The sequence below is a fragment of the Lepidochelys olivacea genome (assembly GCF_965140295.1).
Source record: "Lepidochelys olivacea isolate rLepOli2 genome assembly, chromosome: 1".
Lineage (NCBI taxonomy): Eukaryota > Metazoa > Chordata > Testudines > Cheloniidae > Lepidochelys > Lepidochelys olivacea.
In genome coordinates, this window is record NC_140411.1 from 212199072 (window position 1) to 212215019 (window position 15948).

General features: G+C 47.6%; 1 protein-coding gene across 16 annotated transcripts in view; it reads right to left on the reverse strand.

Annotated features, from left to right (window-relative positions):
* The window catches only part of VAMP1 (vesicle associated membrane protein 1), a 126960-nt gene that overhangs the window by 101176 nt on the left and 9836 nt on the right, over positions 1-15948 (reverse strand). The window contains exon 1 of one of the 16 annotated variants that reach the window (XM_084617663.1): positions 5939-6897. The exons of 10 other annotated variants lie outside the window; for them this stretch is intronic. In XM_084617663.1, coding sequence (XP_084473789.1) covers positions 5939-5995 — 57 coding nt within the window. In that variant the 5' untranslated portion in view covers positions 5996-6897. 5 more of the 16 variants (XM_084617665.1, XM_084617675.1, XM_084617666.1 and 2 more) reach the window with 5 other exon arrangements.

A 15948-nucleotide genomic window follows, 5' to 3' on the forward strand; every position in this document is an offset into this window, starting at 1 on the left:
ACGAGCCCAGGCTGTGATTCAGGAAGGAACAGAACTGCTGACACTTCCTGTTGTGCCGTGTTGCGAACAGGTTTATCTGGGGAAATCCCCACCTTTGGAAGATGTTGATCAAGACATCCGGGAAGAGGGACCACTCGTGGTTGTGAAAGGACCTGCTGAGATGATTGTCCAGTTTGTTCTGAGAGCCCGGAAGGTACAATGCCGCCAGATGTATCGAGTGGGCAATGCAAAAGTCCCACGGCTTGAGGGCTTCCTGGCACGGGGAGAAGAGCGAGCACCATCCTGTCTGTCTATAAAGAACTTCGCTGTTGTATTGTCTGTCAATACTGATATATAGGGCCCTACCAAATTCATGGTCCATTTTGGTCAATTTCACAGTCAGGGAGGGTGGGTCGCGGTACTGCGGCCCTTACTTCTGCACTGCTGCTGGTGGCAGCGCTGCCTTCAGAGCTGGAGAGCGGCGGCTGCTGGCTGGGCGCCCAGCTCTGATAGCAGAGCCGCCTTCAGCGGCAGCACAGAACTAAGGGTGGCATGGTGTGGTATTGCCACCCTTCTGCGCTGCTGCTGGCGGGGTGCTGCCTTCAGAGCTGGGTGCCCGGCCAACAGCCACTGCTCTCCGGCCAGCCAGCTGTGAAGGCAGCGCAGAAGTAAGGGTGGCAATACCGCAACCTCCCTAAAATAATCCTGTGACCCCCCCACCCCCCGCTTCAACTCCCTTTTCAGCCAGGACCCCCAATTTCAGAAACACTGGTTTCCCCATGAAATCTGGTCTTTCGTATGCCTTTATCCTATACTATACAGATTTCATGGGGGGAAACCACATTTCACAGTCCGTGATGAGTTTTTCATGGCCATGAATTTGGTAGGACTCAGATGTTTTTGAAATGTCTGGCAAGCAAGGCAAACCGCACGTAGTTCCCTGATGTTGATGTGCAGCGAAAGCTCTGCTTGGGACCACAGACCTTAGGTCCTGAGTCTTCCTAGGTGCATCCCCCAACCCATTGCCGATGCATCCGTTACTAGAGACAGCAAATGTTGGGGCCCAGAGAAGGGCTCTCCCACTCACACCACTTGCAAGTCAAGCCACCACAGGAGGGACTCGATAACTGGAGGAGTGAGTATGACCAACTTGTCTAGGTGGTCTCAGTTCAGCCTGCATACGGAGGCTAGCCAAGCCTGAAAGGGGATGGAGCTGCAGAATCCAGGGAGGCCTGTCAGGAGGTCCTTGCAATGACCTTGCCTTGCTCAAGAATGACAGCAAACTCTGAATGAGAGTGAGCCAGAAGCAGCTCCTTGAATTTGGATGTGTTCCAGGAGTTAAAGTTGTAGCGGCCGAGGCCCGCCTGTTGGTTGGCGATGCAAAGCTGGACCCCCATCCTGGTTGAATACACCTTCCTACTGAAGAGATCCAGTTTTTTCGCCTCCTTGGACTTGGGAGTGGGTCCCAGTTGCCCTTGCCTTTCCTTTTCATTGGCAGCTGCCACAACCAATGTGGCCGGCTGAGGGTGAATGAAAAGGCACTCATACCCTTTTGAAGGCACAAAATACTTCCTCTCCACCTATTTGGTCATGGAGGAAAGAGAGGCGGGTGTTTGCCACAATGCTTTAGTAGTGTTCTGGAGGGTCTTAATGAGGAGCAAATCTACCCTCGAGGGACCTTCAGGCACCAGAACGTCGACCATGGGTTCAGTCTCCTCCGCCTGCATGCCCAAATTCTGAGCCACACTTCTGAGTAACTCCTGATGGGCTCTGTTGTTCAAGGTTGGCAGTGTGGTAGATGTGCCTGCCCCTGCCTCATTAGGGGAGGATAAGAAGGATGCCCGCGGGGTACTGGGTCCTCCTGTCCCTCCGGCTCATGGAGATTCCCCTGCGCCAATGCGTCTTGTGCAGTGCTGGGAGTGATGCCGGCTTCTGGCCCTGTGCCGGCCCCGGTGACAGTTCCTGCTGTGGCCTCGGTGTCTATCTCGTGGCCTCGAGGAGGTTCCTGGCTACAGATCATGATGGAGGGGCCCATGCCTTGGACACATCTTACAACTATCTGGACCCTAGCCCTTGGGCTTGGTGGTAGGCCCGTGGGGTCCAGAAGGGCCATTGAGCCAGTGCCTGCCACTGGAGTGGCCATGGCACCATAGGCAATGGCTGCCCCTCCTGTTTGGAGCTGTGTCGGGAATGGTGCCAAGAGCAGTGCCAGCTCCGCCTAGACACGTACACCTCTGAGTCAGACCTCGGCGACAGAGGAGCGAGATGGCGTGGGGGAGTGGAGCTGCATCATCGCCGGCTTGCCCTTAGAAGGCATGGTGCCTCTTTGTGGCGCCAGTTGTTCTGCCATTGCTCTAAGGTCCCTGGCCACCTCAAAAGGATCCAGAGTGGAGGGAAGGTCCAACTCCTCCACTGGACACTCCCACACTGGGGACTCCACAAGAACTGGACTCGATGGACCTCCCTGAGAGACTGGAGTTGATGGTGCCAGCTGAGTAGGAGCTAGAGCAGGGTCTCTCAGTGCCTCCTTGCTCTGCTGCTCTAGTGGGAGAGTGACCTCTGTCAGTCTTCTTCTTGTGCAGCACTGGTGAATGGGAGTGGTGCCGGGCACTCACACCAGAGGAGGTCTTGGGGCTGGGGAGTGGTGCTCCCAATGGTCTCTGGAGTCTGAGTGCTTTATCGGTGCCACAGCCTCTCTTATGGAGGCTGGTGTGCTCCACACCGAAGTGCTGGCTGGGGACGAAAGACTACCTCCATGAGGAGCAATTTTAGCCTAAAGTCCCTCTCCTTTGTAGTCCTTGGATGAAAGTCTTTGCAGATTTTGCACTTCTCAGTCTGATGGGCTTCCCCCAAACACTTCAGACAGGAGTCATGTGGGTCTCCCTTTGGCATAGGCTTCAGACAGGACCCGCACGGTTTGAATCCCTGAGACCAAGGCACGCCCTGGTCCCTGGGAGGGGGAGAACGTGGTGATGGGGGGAAACCCCCAACTAAAACTTATCTTAACTAACTATGGACTAATGAAAACTTTATTGAAGTTTATTTACAGATACAAGGGAAAATCCACTAGGGAATTGCTTGCCAAAACAAGAGAAGAGAGCTGCTCCAATGACTGTCACTGGCGGTAAGAAGGAAGAGGTAGTGGGTTGGCAGGGATCTATATACACTGCCATGAAGGCATGACTCCCAGGGGCTCCACACCCGAGGAGATGGGTACCGGTAGGGGAAAAAAACTTCTGACAACTGTGCACGCAGCGCGCGCACACCTGCATGGAATCGACGTGAGCAAGCACTCAAAGAACTGCCTTCCTTATGAAAGTTCTGTCAAAACGGCTATGTTCACACAAAAAGTTTTGGTCTCAATAAACTGGCATTTTCTGACAAAAAAAATCATTTCACTGAAACATTGCCAACCACCTCTAGCATAAAAAAATCCACTCAACCTGCTCTAGGGATAGAGAGGGTGACAGACTGAAGCAAAAGCAAATGGACACAAACTCTAGGCACATGGATTATGGCCCACAGCATTGTCTTAATGTGTGCTGTAGTATTACTAAAGTGGGTACCCAATGATTAAGTAAAAGTAGCAATAGGGAGCTACTCCCAACAATAAATAGGCATGTCTTGATGTTGGTTTGTGACTGACTGGCTGTGTGACTTAAGACAAGTCACTTCACCTTTCTCAGCCTTAGTTTCTCCCTCTGTCAAGTAAGGATAACAATCCTCTCCTGCTTACCTCATGGTGGTAGGAGCTGAGGATCAGTTTGAGTGTCACTAGTAGCAGTACATAGTATGAAGTGTCCTATCACGTTGAGTCTTATCAGATTATGACATAATATCTGAACAATTCTAATTTGTTTGTATTTTATTATTTTGAAATTGTTAAGAGCAGCAACTACTTAGCACAGCCTGAAGCATCTTATTTAATTTTCTAGATCAAAATTCCTCCTCTTTGTGTGGGATGAGACAATTTAACACTTTGTGACTAACAGGAGATGAGCCAACAAGGAGTGTTTGAGAAACAGAAGGTTAGGCGAGCGTGACAAAGGGTGTCCTCTCAATAGTGACACCTTACCCTCCCGCCTATTTTAAAGAAGAGCTTTGAAAGTTGAGATACAGTGTGTGAAGGCATGGAGACGCTGATATGTATTGGTGGAGGGATAAAAACAATGTAAATAAACTACTGTAGTGGTGGCACTGTTGTCCCTGCCGCTCTGGGTCGGAGGGAGGCCACACCGCCTCACTAAGTCGTCAGACCGCTGCCTAGTGTCAGGGGAATTAGAGTTAGGCGTAGCGTCCCAACCGGGCTAACGGGCCAAACAGCCAGGTGCTTATACCCCTCGAGCCCTGCATGCAGAAGCCGTGCACAGCTTAGTCTATGGTCTCTGGGCCCTTATGGCAGTGTTGAATCATATTAAAGAAGTTCTGTATTAAAATCACAAATGAGTTTGATTCCCCATAGTTTAAATTCCAAGGTATTACTAATTAAGAGGTCTCTTGGTTTTTGGTACTGTTTCTCTCCCTGTGTGTGTGAAACTTGCAAGCTGCTAATTGTGTTAGCACATTCTAAGACAGAGTCTGTTCTCAAAGCAATTCTTTGTAACAACAACTACTCACACACAGAGAGACTCAAAGCAATACTCTAACAATAGAAACAGCACCCAGAGACTCCCCGGCCTTTTGTTGTATTCATCTCGCTTTGTTAACAATTGTGATTAAAACAGAGATAGAGGATGTATGTGGATAATAACTGAATGATCAGGGAGCTGCCAGCCTAAGAATCCAGTGTCCATCGGCTGAAGAAGGTGTCAGGTGGAAATAACCAGAGGACCCCCTGGAGGACAGACCGGAATCCACCCAACAGCTTCAAGAATGGGAGAACCAAAGAACAAGATAACATCTGGCAGCACGGAGCCGTCAAGAATGTGCCATCTGCTGATTGATTCAGCAACAGCATGATGAAGCAATTCCCATAGACTGGCATAGGAAGAAATTCCTATAAAAATGGACTCTAGAAAGTGAGAACTTTGGGGTCTGATTCTGCAAACCAACTTCCAGGAGCATCAGATAAGGCCCTGCTCCCTCCTCATGTCCAGGCCACTTGGCCAGTGGCTTGGCATGAGCAACTCCAAGGTTGGTAACTATGATAACAACCTTGCAGAACGTGTGTGTATGTGTGTGTGTGTGTGTGTGAATAAATATGAGATTGAATGGAATGTTATAGCTATAACTGACTGCTTACTATGATTTTTTCTGTGTTCACAATAAATGTGGTATTTTGCCTTTTCCCCTTTAATAAGATCCTGCTGATTTTTATTTTATTGGTATAACAGCAGGGCTCAGAGCCCATATAGGCTACTAGTATCCCCGGGCCCTTCAGCCAAGGGAGGAGCACACACAGTGGTCAATTTCCTCTGGCCTCTGGAGACAGAGACAGAACAAGACCCGCAGTCATTTAGTTCTGGGCTCTAGTTGTAAGGCCAGAGCAAGCCCAGGAGTCAATCAGCCCTGGTCTCTCAGTGCAAAGACAGAGCAAGCCAGCAGTCAATTAGTCCTGGTCGCTCAATGTAGAGAAGGGCACACCCAGTAGTCAACTAGCTCTGGCCTCTTGGTTCAGAGGCAGAGAACACCCAGAAGTCAATTAGCTCTGAGCTCTTGTAGCAGAGTCTGAGGAAACCCCAGGGGTTGGGCATCCTAACTCCAGGAGACAATCAACACATGCAGGCCACTGGGCCTGGCGAGGGGAGGCTGCCACCCCAGGGATGGGGTGGCAGGTGAGGTCCTGGCCCACCCTACTCCATTGGACCCCAACCTAGTGCCTTAACAGTGGCAGAGTGGTCCGCCGCTGGGTCAGCAGGGATCCTGATCACAACACGCTGGTTGTGCCTCACGCAAAAGCTGCAGGCAGACCAAGGTCGGCTGCCCCTGGACCACTTCCTCCCCTCCCCTCAGGGTGTACCTGGAACAGCAGGGTGTCCTCTGCCCCCTCTAGGTAGGTGGCCTCTGGCAGGTCCATGGCAGGAGCGGGTTCCCTGGCGAGCAGGGCGTCGCTGGGTTCAGCAGCAAGGTCAGCATCCAGGAGCGAGCAGGGTCTGTCTTGGTTTACTCCTTGCTCTCATGCAAACTTTTGCCACCTCATGAGCCAAGAATAATCTAGAATCCACATTAGCAACCCTGGCAGCTTACACATTTCTTTTCCCTCAGGAGTCAAGATACCTGAGCTGTCAGTTCCAAACCTCCACAGTGTCTCTTTGGAAACTCCACATTAATTACCCCCAAAATAATGCCACACTCCTTGAGTGGTTCTTTTCCTCTCTGGTCCTCACTGTACACCCAGCTCTCACCCGTGACTCCATATAGCAGTAAGTATGCGACAATGGCCACACCCTGGTAAGCTACCTCGGCAGGTGGGCTAAACCAGGTGAGGGTACCAGGAAGTGTGGAAACTGATGGTGATTTAGGGATTGTCCTCTCAAGCATACAAAGACCGTTCTGGTAGCCAAGGAGGAAGAGACTGTATATTGGTCCAACAGCTTGAAAAGCAGTGCAGCAACACATTGTGGAAGGCATGATGGGGTACTATAGAAGTCATGGCTATCCACTACAGCTAAAAGAATAGGAGGACTTGTGGCACCTTAGAGACTAACATTTATTTGAGCATAAGCTTTTGTGAGCTATAGCTCACTTCATCGGATGCATTCAGTGGGAATACAGACTAACACGGCTGCTACTCTGGTGGCCCGGGACACTGGTGGCCCATCCCTAACCCAAGGGCAGCAGGGAAGCTCAGCAACATGCCAGGTGACAGAGCAGCCCTTTTTAGGATTGCACTGCTCTCCCTTTGTACGGAATGGGGCTAGAAAAGGTGCCTCAAACATTGCCTGCCCAAATCAGATTCAGTCAGCGCAAGTTGGTGGATCATCCTCAGCGCGGTCAAAAACCAAAGATAACTAAAAAAGCACAAAAGATTGCAGCGTGAAACATCAGGACTATGATAGACAAAGATGATACTTCTCAATTTGAAAGAACAGCTCTCCTTTCAAAAGAGCTAGCCCGGTCTGATATTGACATTGCAGTGCTCAGTGAAACCAGATTGGTAGACGAGGGCTTTATTACAGAACCAGCTGGGGACTACACCTTCTTTTGGAAGGGAAAAGAACCACAATTCATGGAGTGGGAATTGTCATCAAGACCAAACTCTTGCAATGTCTTGAAGACTTTCCAACAGGTATCAATGAAAGACTCATGAAACTCGGGCTACTGCTAAATAAGTCGTGATTTGCTACCATCATCAGTGCATGCGCCCACCTTAACAAGCCCTAATGATGCTAAGGAATGGTTCTACTCTGATCTTGACTCTCTCATCAAGTCAACACCTCAAAGTGATAAACTAATCATCGTAGGAGATTTCAATGCACAAGCAGGTAAAGATAACAACTGGCAAAATGTCATTGGAAAAAATGGCATTCGAAAAATGAATTCCTACTCCTAAGCAAGTGTGCAGAACATAGCCTAACCGTTACAAATACCATCTTCAGACAGGCAGACAAATATAAAACTACATGGATGCACCCCAAACAATGGCATCTAATAGATTACATCATTGTCCGACAATGTGACATAAAGGATGGCTGGATCACCAGAGCCATGTGTGGATGGAGCAGAATGCTGGATGGATCATAGAATGATTAGGTCAATACTAAATGTACGCATTGTAGCCACACGCCTCAAATGTCAAAAACAATCAAGACATCCCCGGATATTGCTGAACTAAATCATGCATCCTATCGAGACAAGCTACAAAGTGCACTAGAAACCAACCTTGGTGATAACCTTGTTTCATGGGAGGAATTCAGAGACACAGTACTGTGACGTTTCCCTGGTGTTATCTGGAGCAGTAATCTACTAGGTCACTTCAATCTTCGACTCTGGGAGCCAGCCTTACCTTGCTCTGTTGTGAGAACCCCCACTCCTGCATTGTTCACGCACAGCCTCTAGCATGTAAGCTGCTCCTAGCTACATGAGTGAGGACCTTTGGTCAGCCACTGCTTGGACTGTGCAACTGAATGGCACTAGCCAATATCTCCAGTCTCAGACACAACCCTAGGAACCTCCATCTTGCCGTGTCCAGTTATGCCTTCTGGACATTGCAAACTTATATGAGTTTGTCAATTTAACAAAGAAATGGATATGTACCAGGCTTGTTATCCCAGGGGAGTCTCTGACACACTTCAAACCAAATGTACTGCTTCAGGTAGAACAAACAAATTTATTAACTACAAAGATAGATTTTAAGTGATTACAAGTCAAAGCACAACCAGTCAGATTTGGTCAAATGAAATAAAAGCAAAACGCATTCTAAACTGATCTTAACACTTTCAGTGCCCTTACAAACTTAGATGCTTCTCACCACAGGCTGGCTGGTTGCCCTTCAGCCAGGCTCTCCCCTTTGATCAGTGCTTCAGTTGTGTGGTGGTGGTGTCAGTAGATGGAGGTGGAAGAGAGAGAGCATGGCAAATGTATCTCCCTTTTATCATGTTCTTTCTTCCCTCTTGGTTTTGCCCCACCCCCCCTTCAGAGTCAGGTGAGCATTATCTCATCGTAGTCCCAAACTGACCAAGGGAAGGGGAGCGACTCACTTGAGAGTCCAACAGATCCCTTGTTGCTGCCTAGGCCAGTGTCCTTTGCTCCTGTGAGGCTGGGCTGGGCTTGTCACACCTCATCAAGGGAACTGCCCCTCTGCTCCTGGAAAGCTTTGCCTAGGCTTGTTTTAAGCCACAAGGACACATTTTCAGCGTCATAAGTACATGAAATTGCAACCTATAACACTACTATAATAACTATGCTCAGTGCATCATGAGCCTTCCAAAGACACCCAACATCACAAACTTTGCATTGGATACCACACAATCATATTATAAGGATGGACATGGGGGTGCAGGGTGTTCCCCCAAGGTACAGAATGTCACAAGTACAAAAATCTGCAACTGACGTCCTCAGACAGAAGAAAAGGGCTCACGGCGACTGGTTTGATGAAAATGAGGAGGAAATCACAGTACTCTTGAAAGAAAAAAAAAAAGAGGCTTTCCAAAACTGGGAAAATAATATTCAGTCCACCCCAAAGAGAGACAGATTCAAACACCTTCAAAGCAACACACGGAGACAGCTACACTCAATACAAGATAAATGGTGGGAGAAGGTAGCAGAAAACACTCAAAGGTATGCAGAAACAAATTAAACAAGTTATTTGATTCTTTCAAGCTAGTCTATGGACCTTCAAAGGTGAGCACAGGTTCACTCATGATGGCTGGACAGTCATCAAAGACAAACATGGCATAGAACAGAGATGGGTTGAACACTTCAGCCAACTACTGAACAGACCATCCTCAATTGAAACAAGTGCTATTAACCAGATACCTCAAAACCCTATTCAGCACCACCTTGACTCACCACACTCACTTGAAGAAACCGAAAAGGCAATCAGTATGATGACCTCAGGAAAGTCCTCAGGCAGAGATGGAATACCAGCAGAAATATATAAATCTCCTGGTCCAAAGATGTCAACAACACTCCAGAAGATCCTTACTGACATCTGGGACAACGAAGAAATGCCACAAGAGTTCAAAGATGCCACAACTATTCCTCTATTTAAAAACAAAGGCAGCAAAATGGTCTGTGATAACTACCATGGGATCTCTCTCCTATCACTGTCACTAAAAAAATCTTTGCTCTTGTCCTCCTAAACTGTCTCGGAAGCCAATCTACCTGAGGCTCAGTGTGGATTCACTGACTCCTTTCCCATTTCAAATGGAGTCAAACAAAGTGATGTCCTTCCTCCTGTACTGTTCAACCTCTTCTTCACTCAAGTTCTCAACCATGCTACAGACAGGCTCAACAGAGACATATACATCAGGTACAGACACGACATCTCAGTCTTCAATCTTATAAGGCTTAAAGCAGAAACAAAAATAACAGAACTACTAATAAGAGAAGCACACTTTGCAGATGATTGTGCCCTCTTAGCACACACAGAGGGAGATCTCCAGTACATTGCAGATCGCTTCGCTGAAGCGCCCAAAAACAATCAGCCTGGAGAAAAATGTGGCGTTGCATCAATCATCTTCACTACTCCATGCCATATCCCGTTAGCATATCAATTAGTGGAATCCAACTAAAGCAAGCTGACAATTTTACCTATTTTGGCAGCAACATTTCCAGTGATGGATCTCTTGACAAAGAGATCACAAACAGGATACAGAGAGCGTCTCAGTCACTAGGAAAGCTACACAAGAAAGTCCTGAAATCTCACAGCACAACCCTCTCAAGAAAAATAAAACTTTACAAGGCTTGTGTGCTCGCATCTCTCCTCTATGGCTATGAGACCTGGACACCATACAAATGGCATATCAAACAGCTAGAGGCCTTCCATATGCAGTGTCTCTGCACCATTATGGGGATCTGCTGGCAAGACAAAATTACCAACCTGGAGGTTCTCCAAAAGTCAAATGCCACAAGCATCAAGGCGATGGTGATAAAAGCCCAACTACGTTGGGTTGCACAAATCATTAGGATGCCTGAACATTGACTCCCCAGAAAAATTTTCTATGGAGAATTGGCACAAGGACACCGGAATCAAGGCCACGCCAGACAGCACTACAAGGACAGCATTAAGAACAGCATACACTTTGGTGCAATAAAACTAGATGATCTCGAGAAGGCTCCGTCAAATAGATCAGCAAGGCAACATACAACACTCCGAGCTCTCCAAGCCTTTGATGAGGACAGAAATCATCAACTGTTAGCTGCAAGAGAAAACCATCATGTTACTGCTATAGCTGCCAAGACGCTCACCAAATGACTTTGTGTGCCTAATCTGCTCACAAGCATGCGCATCATGCTTTGGATTTCAGAGTCACTCCATAATAATCCTCAAAAAAAGATAGCACGAAAACGTCGTCAAACCAACGGACTATGCGAGAATGAAGTAGCCATTTGCCCCCCTCCTTCCCACAGGGGCTAGAAAAATACTGATTATCTCAAGCAACCAGTCCAAGGTTTACCTACTACCCGTCCTAATTTCCAGTCCCCTTTGCAGCCCCAACCTGTCTCCTTGGCCCTCCCCACTGATACCTTCCCACACACAGAGACCTCTGTCTCTAGCTCCTCCCCACCCAATAGAACAGACATTTTCGTTAGACTGGATACTGACTAGTTTGCTGTGTTCACAATAAACCTCCCCATAAAACAAATGCATGTTATACTGTAAAAATAGACAACTTGTAGCAAACAATGTGAGTTATTAAATTTTTATTGCACAAGGGTAAAAAGGTTCAGACTAGAAACATCAGTGGCAGGGCATTCATGGGGCAACGGAATTGGCACCGTTCCCTCATATTATCCAGGCAAGCATAAAGTGGATGAACAGAAACCCTCTCACATTCTTTTTCTTTATTGGCACATGCACACACTGTAATCCTCCCAGATTACACATCTACGCAAGCAAAAATGTGAAAGTGTTTTTAAATACCATTCACAATTTGGGTCCCTCAAAGACTCAGTGGGTGGCACTACTTTGCACAAAAATTGATCGATTGAGTCCATTTTTGACGTGCATCACAGCAGTAGTTTGATCTCTAATTCTGCATACACACAAAAACCCCACCTAAAAACTTTCTGAAAAACTGCTATTTTTTCCAGGGCTTCTATCTCTGGGTCCTACTCTTAACTCCTATGAAGGGCTGCAAATTTCAAGAAAATCTTTGAAGCACAGATATTTTAGAGCACTTAGGCCAGGTCTACACTACATACCTATATCAGTATAATTACATCACTCAAGGGTGTGAAAAATCCACCCGCCTGACCGACATACTTATACCAACCTAACCCCCCAAGTAGGCAGCGCTATGTTGGCAGGAGGGCTCCTCCTGCAACATAGCTACCGCCTCTCAGGGAGGTGGATTAACTACACCAACATAGTTATTCCTGGGGGAATTCTGCACCAAAAAAAATAAAAATCTGTGCACAATATTTTAAAATGCTGCATATTTTGTCAAAATAACACAATGTAATCACACCAGTTTCAATTAGTTTGATAATTTATTTCAAAATACCTGTCAGCAAGTATGTCTGTAACAATACAGACAACAAAAAAGATTCAGGAAATATTTTTTGTCAAATAGATTCCTTACTAGGCATATTAATACAGAACTCTTAGTAATAATTCATTTAAACTACAATACAGAACCGTATTTCCTGCATCCCTCAGAACCAATGCAAAGCTCTTGGGGGAGTGAGGGGTAACAGAGGAGCTGAGGGAGAGGGAAGTAATTACAGGGAAGAAGCCTGGGTGTGAACTTGGAAGGTTGTTGGGTATGGGTGGGAAAAATATCGGACAGGTTTTTTTAGGGGGTGGGATGGATTGTTAAGAGAGATTCCCCCATTCAGACCATGGTTGACTCTCAGCTTCTCCCATTCAGTCACGCACATCTGCCCCTGTCCCCATGTGTCCCTGCACCCCATATGTCCCTCCACCCCCACTCTGACACTCACTCCCCCATCCCTGTTTTCCTGCACCCCCTCCCCCACCCCTCTTTGTCTCTGTGCCCCCACTCTGCCATCCCCCTTCCTCATCTAGCCCTGCACCCCCAACCCCCTCATCCCTATGTGTCCCTGCACCCCCTCCCCCCATTAGTCTGTGCCCCTACTCAGCCATTCCCTTCCCTCGTGTGGCCTTGCACCCCTCCCCAATCCTCATGTGACCCTGCACCTCCCTCTCCCTGTACCTCTGCATCTCCACTCCCATTCAGCCCCTGCCCCAATCTGTTCTCCCCCCACTAGCCCTTATGAGCCCATCTGAACTCCCAGCAGCCCCATGCTGTCTGTCTCCCCATAGCCCCTGTCTCCTGACCTGGGCCAACAGGCGCTGTGAAGAAGGCACTGCAGGCTCTCTCTCTTCCCTAGCTGGCTGGGAACAGCGACTGTGTTCTAGCACAACAGCACCCTCTGGTGGGCAAAAGGCAGATCTGCAGCAACTTTCCAGCAGAAGCTATTTTCTGCAAAAAATTTTTAAATATGCATGGTCCATTAATTATGCACACGCACATTGGTGCAGAATTCCCCCAGGAGTACACGGTGCAGCACTGTAAATGAAGACAAGTTCTTAAAAGTGTCCTCCTTTAAACAGGAAGGATAGAGGAACCATGGAGGAAAAAGCTCCTCTACACATCCATCTGTAGTATAGGAGGCTCTGAAAGATGTGAAGTGGCCCATTCTTCTCAATGCGATGATCCCAGCTGATTAAGAACACCCCAGCCTGAAACAATAGCATGTGAACTGCTCCATCCATCTCAGTGGGGGTTCCCAATGCCCTCATGAGTACTTTAGATTAGAGTGTGTAATATGCATGAAATATACTTGTTCTCAGCTTCCCATCAAAAGCGGCAGGACTTCCCCAGATCCTGGCTTACATGGGAGCAGAGAGGGTGCTTATGATCCTCCCAAAAGGGCAAGCCACCCACAACCCAGCTCAAATGGGACGGGACGACACAGCCGAGTACTACAGATGGGCATAGGCCCCCCAGATAGTGGCACACACCTAGGAGGCAGTAAGAGGGGATCAAACACCACCAGAGATCCCTGATCTCTGTGCCCCCACTCTGCCAGCCCCCTTCCTCACCACCATGCAAGATCCCTCATATCCCAGCACACATGAGGGGGCAGGGAGGGAGACTCAGGGCTTGTCTATACTTACATTTTATAGAGCTCTAACTTGCTGGCTCAGGGGTGTGAAAAAATCACCCCGAGTGCAGCAAGTCCGAGCACTTTAAAGCGCTAGTGTAGTCAGGCTCCCAGCACTCAGAGCTAATCCTCTCATGGAGGTGGATTACCAGGATCGCTGGGAGAGCTCTCTCCCAGTGCTCACGCGCGACCACACTCGTACTTCAAAGCGCTGCCATGGGGGCATTCACACAACAGCGCTTTGAAGTTTCCAGTGTAGCCATGTCCTCAGACTCCCCTAAAGGAGCAAGAGCCCCCCCCAGATCTGGGAACACACACAGAAAGGGAGAATGTAGGGCTGCCAGGTGCCCCTACCCCTAGCTGTCCCCCAGTCCTGCTGCCACTCAGCCCCACATTCCCCCTTCCTAGTGTCCCACTCCCACCTCCCTCCAATTCCCACACTTCTCTGACCTAGACTCCATCCCCATACACCCACTACTCTCACTGTAGCACCAAACCCCTCTCCCCCAATTCCTCCCTCTACCCACTAATAACTCTTCCCTCCCAGGAAGCATTCACATGTCTAATTTCCCCTCCAAAATAAAATTACTACCTATAATTCACAAATTGTAGCAAGCTCCAGCCACTCAGTCCAAAACTCTTTTGTTATAGGTAGACGCTTGTGATAAATTTATTCTTAGTTACATTAACTGAAGGGTGAGTTCACAGTCATCAATCTCAACAAGGCATGGTTCATCCAGTCATTAATCTCTCTCAGTTTAATAGCACAAGGCAGCAGAAGGAAACCATTTTTTGGAAGGGGGCCCTGTAACTTGGGCATCTCTTGGCCAAGTAACCCCATATTTAGAGGCACACCACATTTCATATCAATCCGAGTAACTGTACAGGTTTGAGAACACTTACAAGAGTCAAGCTTTAAAGCATATAAAATGGTGGGAATGGAAACTCTCCTGACACTTTTCTGTAATGGCACAGTCACACTGCAAAAAAAAATTGACCATTTTCTGAAATACTGTTTTCACATTTGGTCCCCCAAAAATTTAGTTTGGGTAAAACTCAACAGATTGAGACCATTTTGGCTGACATCACATCAACAGTTTAATCTGCAGGTCTGAGCGCGTGCACACACACACACACACACACAAAACACCCCTAGAATATTTTGAAAAAGGCTGTTCAGTTTTTTCCCCCCCAACCTATAGCTCAAGTGATCCCAAATTTGGGTCTCTAACTCTACCCTGTAGCCTTCAGTGGCACACCAAATTTCAAAGGAATCTGACTAAACATATTGATTTTAGAGGACTTAGAAAGGTCAACCTTTCAACTGAGGTCATGAAACTTCCTTAACTATAATGGCACTGCCCTGCCATTAGGATAGGAGTGTCTCTGTCTGTTTCTGACCATGTGCAACATGGTGCCCAATGCTGGGAGACAGGAGAGCAACATCAGAGATGCCATTATGTTATAAAACCACCTGTCACTGCATCAGGACATAAATGACAAGATACATGACAAATGGACTAAGCAGAGGGAACCCCAAACGGCATGAAACCCTGTTCTGGGCAACTGTACTTGCCTCTGACAGACATACAAAAGATGTCTGTCTCTTTTACACTTTGGCAGCATTAGATAGCATGCTAAAAGCATCAGACACATTCATTTCTGTGAATGCATGTGACTATCATTACCACTCTGATTCCCTCTGTCTTTGCATGTATGAAACAAATAGTCTTACAAAGTCTCTCATTGTTCTTCTGAAGTGAATTCACTGTCTTTTCATTATAGAATTGGTTTAAAGTATGTGTGACAGTCAATTTGAGTATCTACCTTTTTTGTGGACAGCTGAACCTATGTTTGACTTTTAATGCTACTCTGCCTTCATGGATATCTTAATGAGTAAATGCCTGACTGTCAGTGTCACTTTGTGGGCATCTGGACATCTTGCATGCATTATTGTTAATGCTACGTTTTAGTCATGGGTATTTTTAGTAAAAGTCATGGACAGGTCACAGGCAGTAAACAAAAATTCACAGCCCGTGACCTGTTCATGACTTGTACTATACACCCTTGACTGAATCTTGTGGGGGGGGAGGGGGCAGCACAGGGGTGCTCAGGGGGGCAGCCCAGGACCTCCGCAGCTGCTGAGGGAAAGGGGGGTAAGTGGGGGTACACTCCCTGCCTGGCTCTACAAGGCTCCCTGGAAGCGGCGAAATCCCTCAGCTCCTAAGTGGA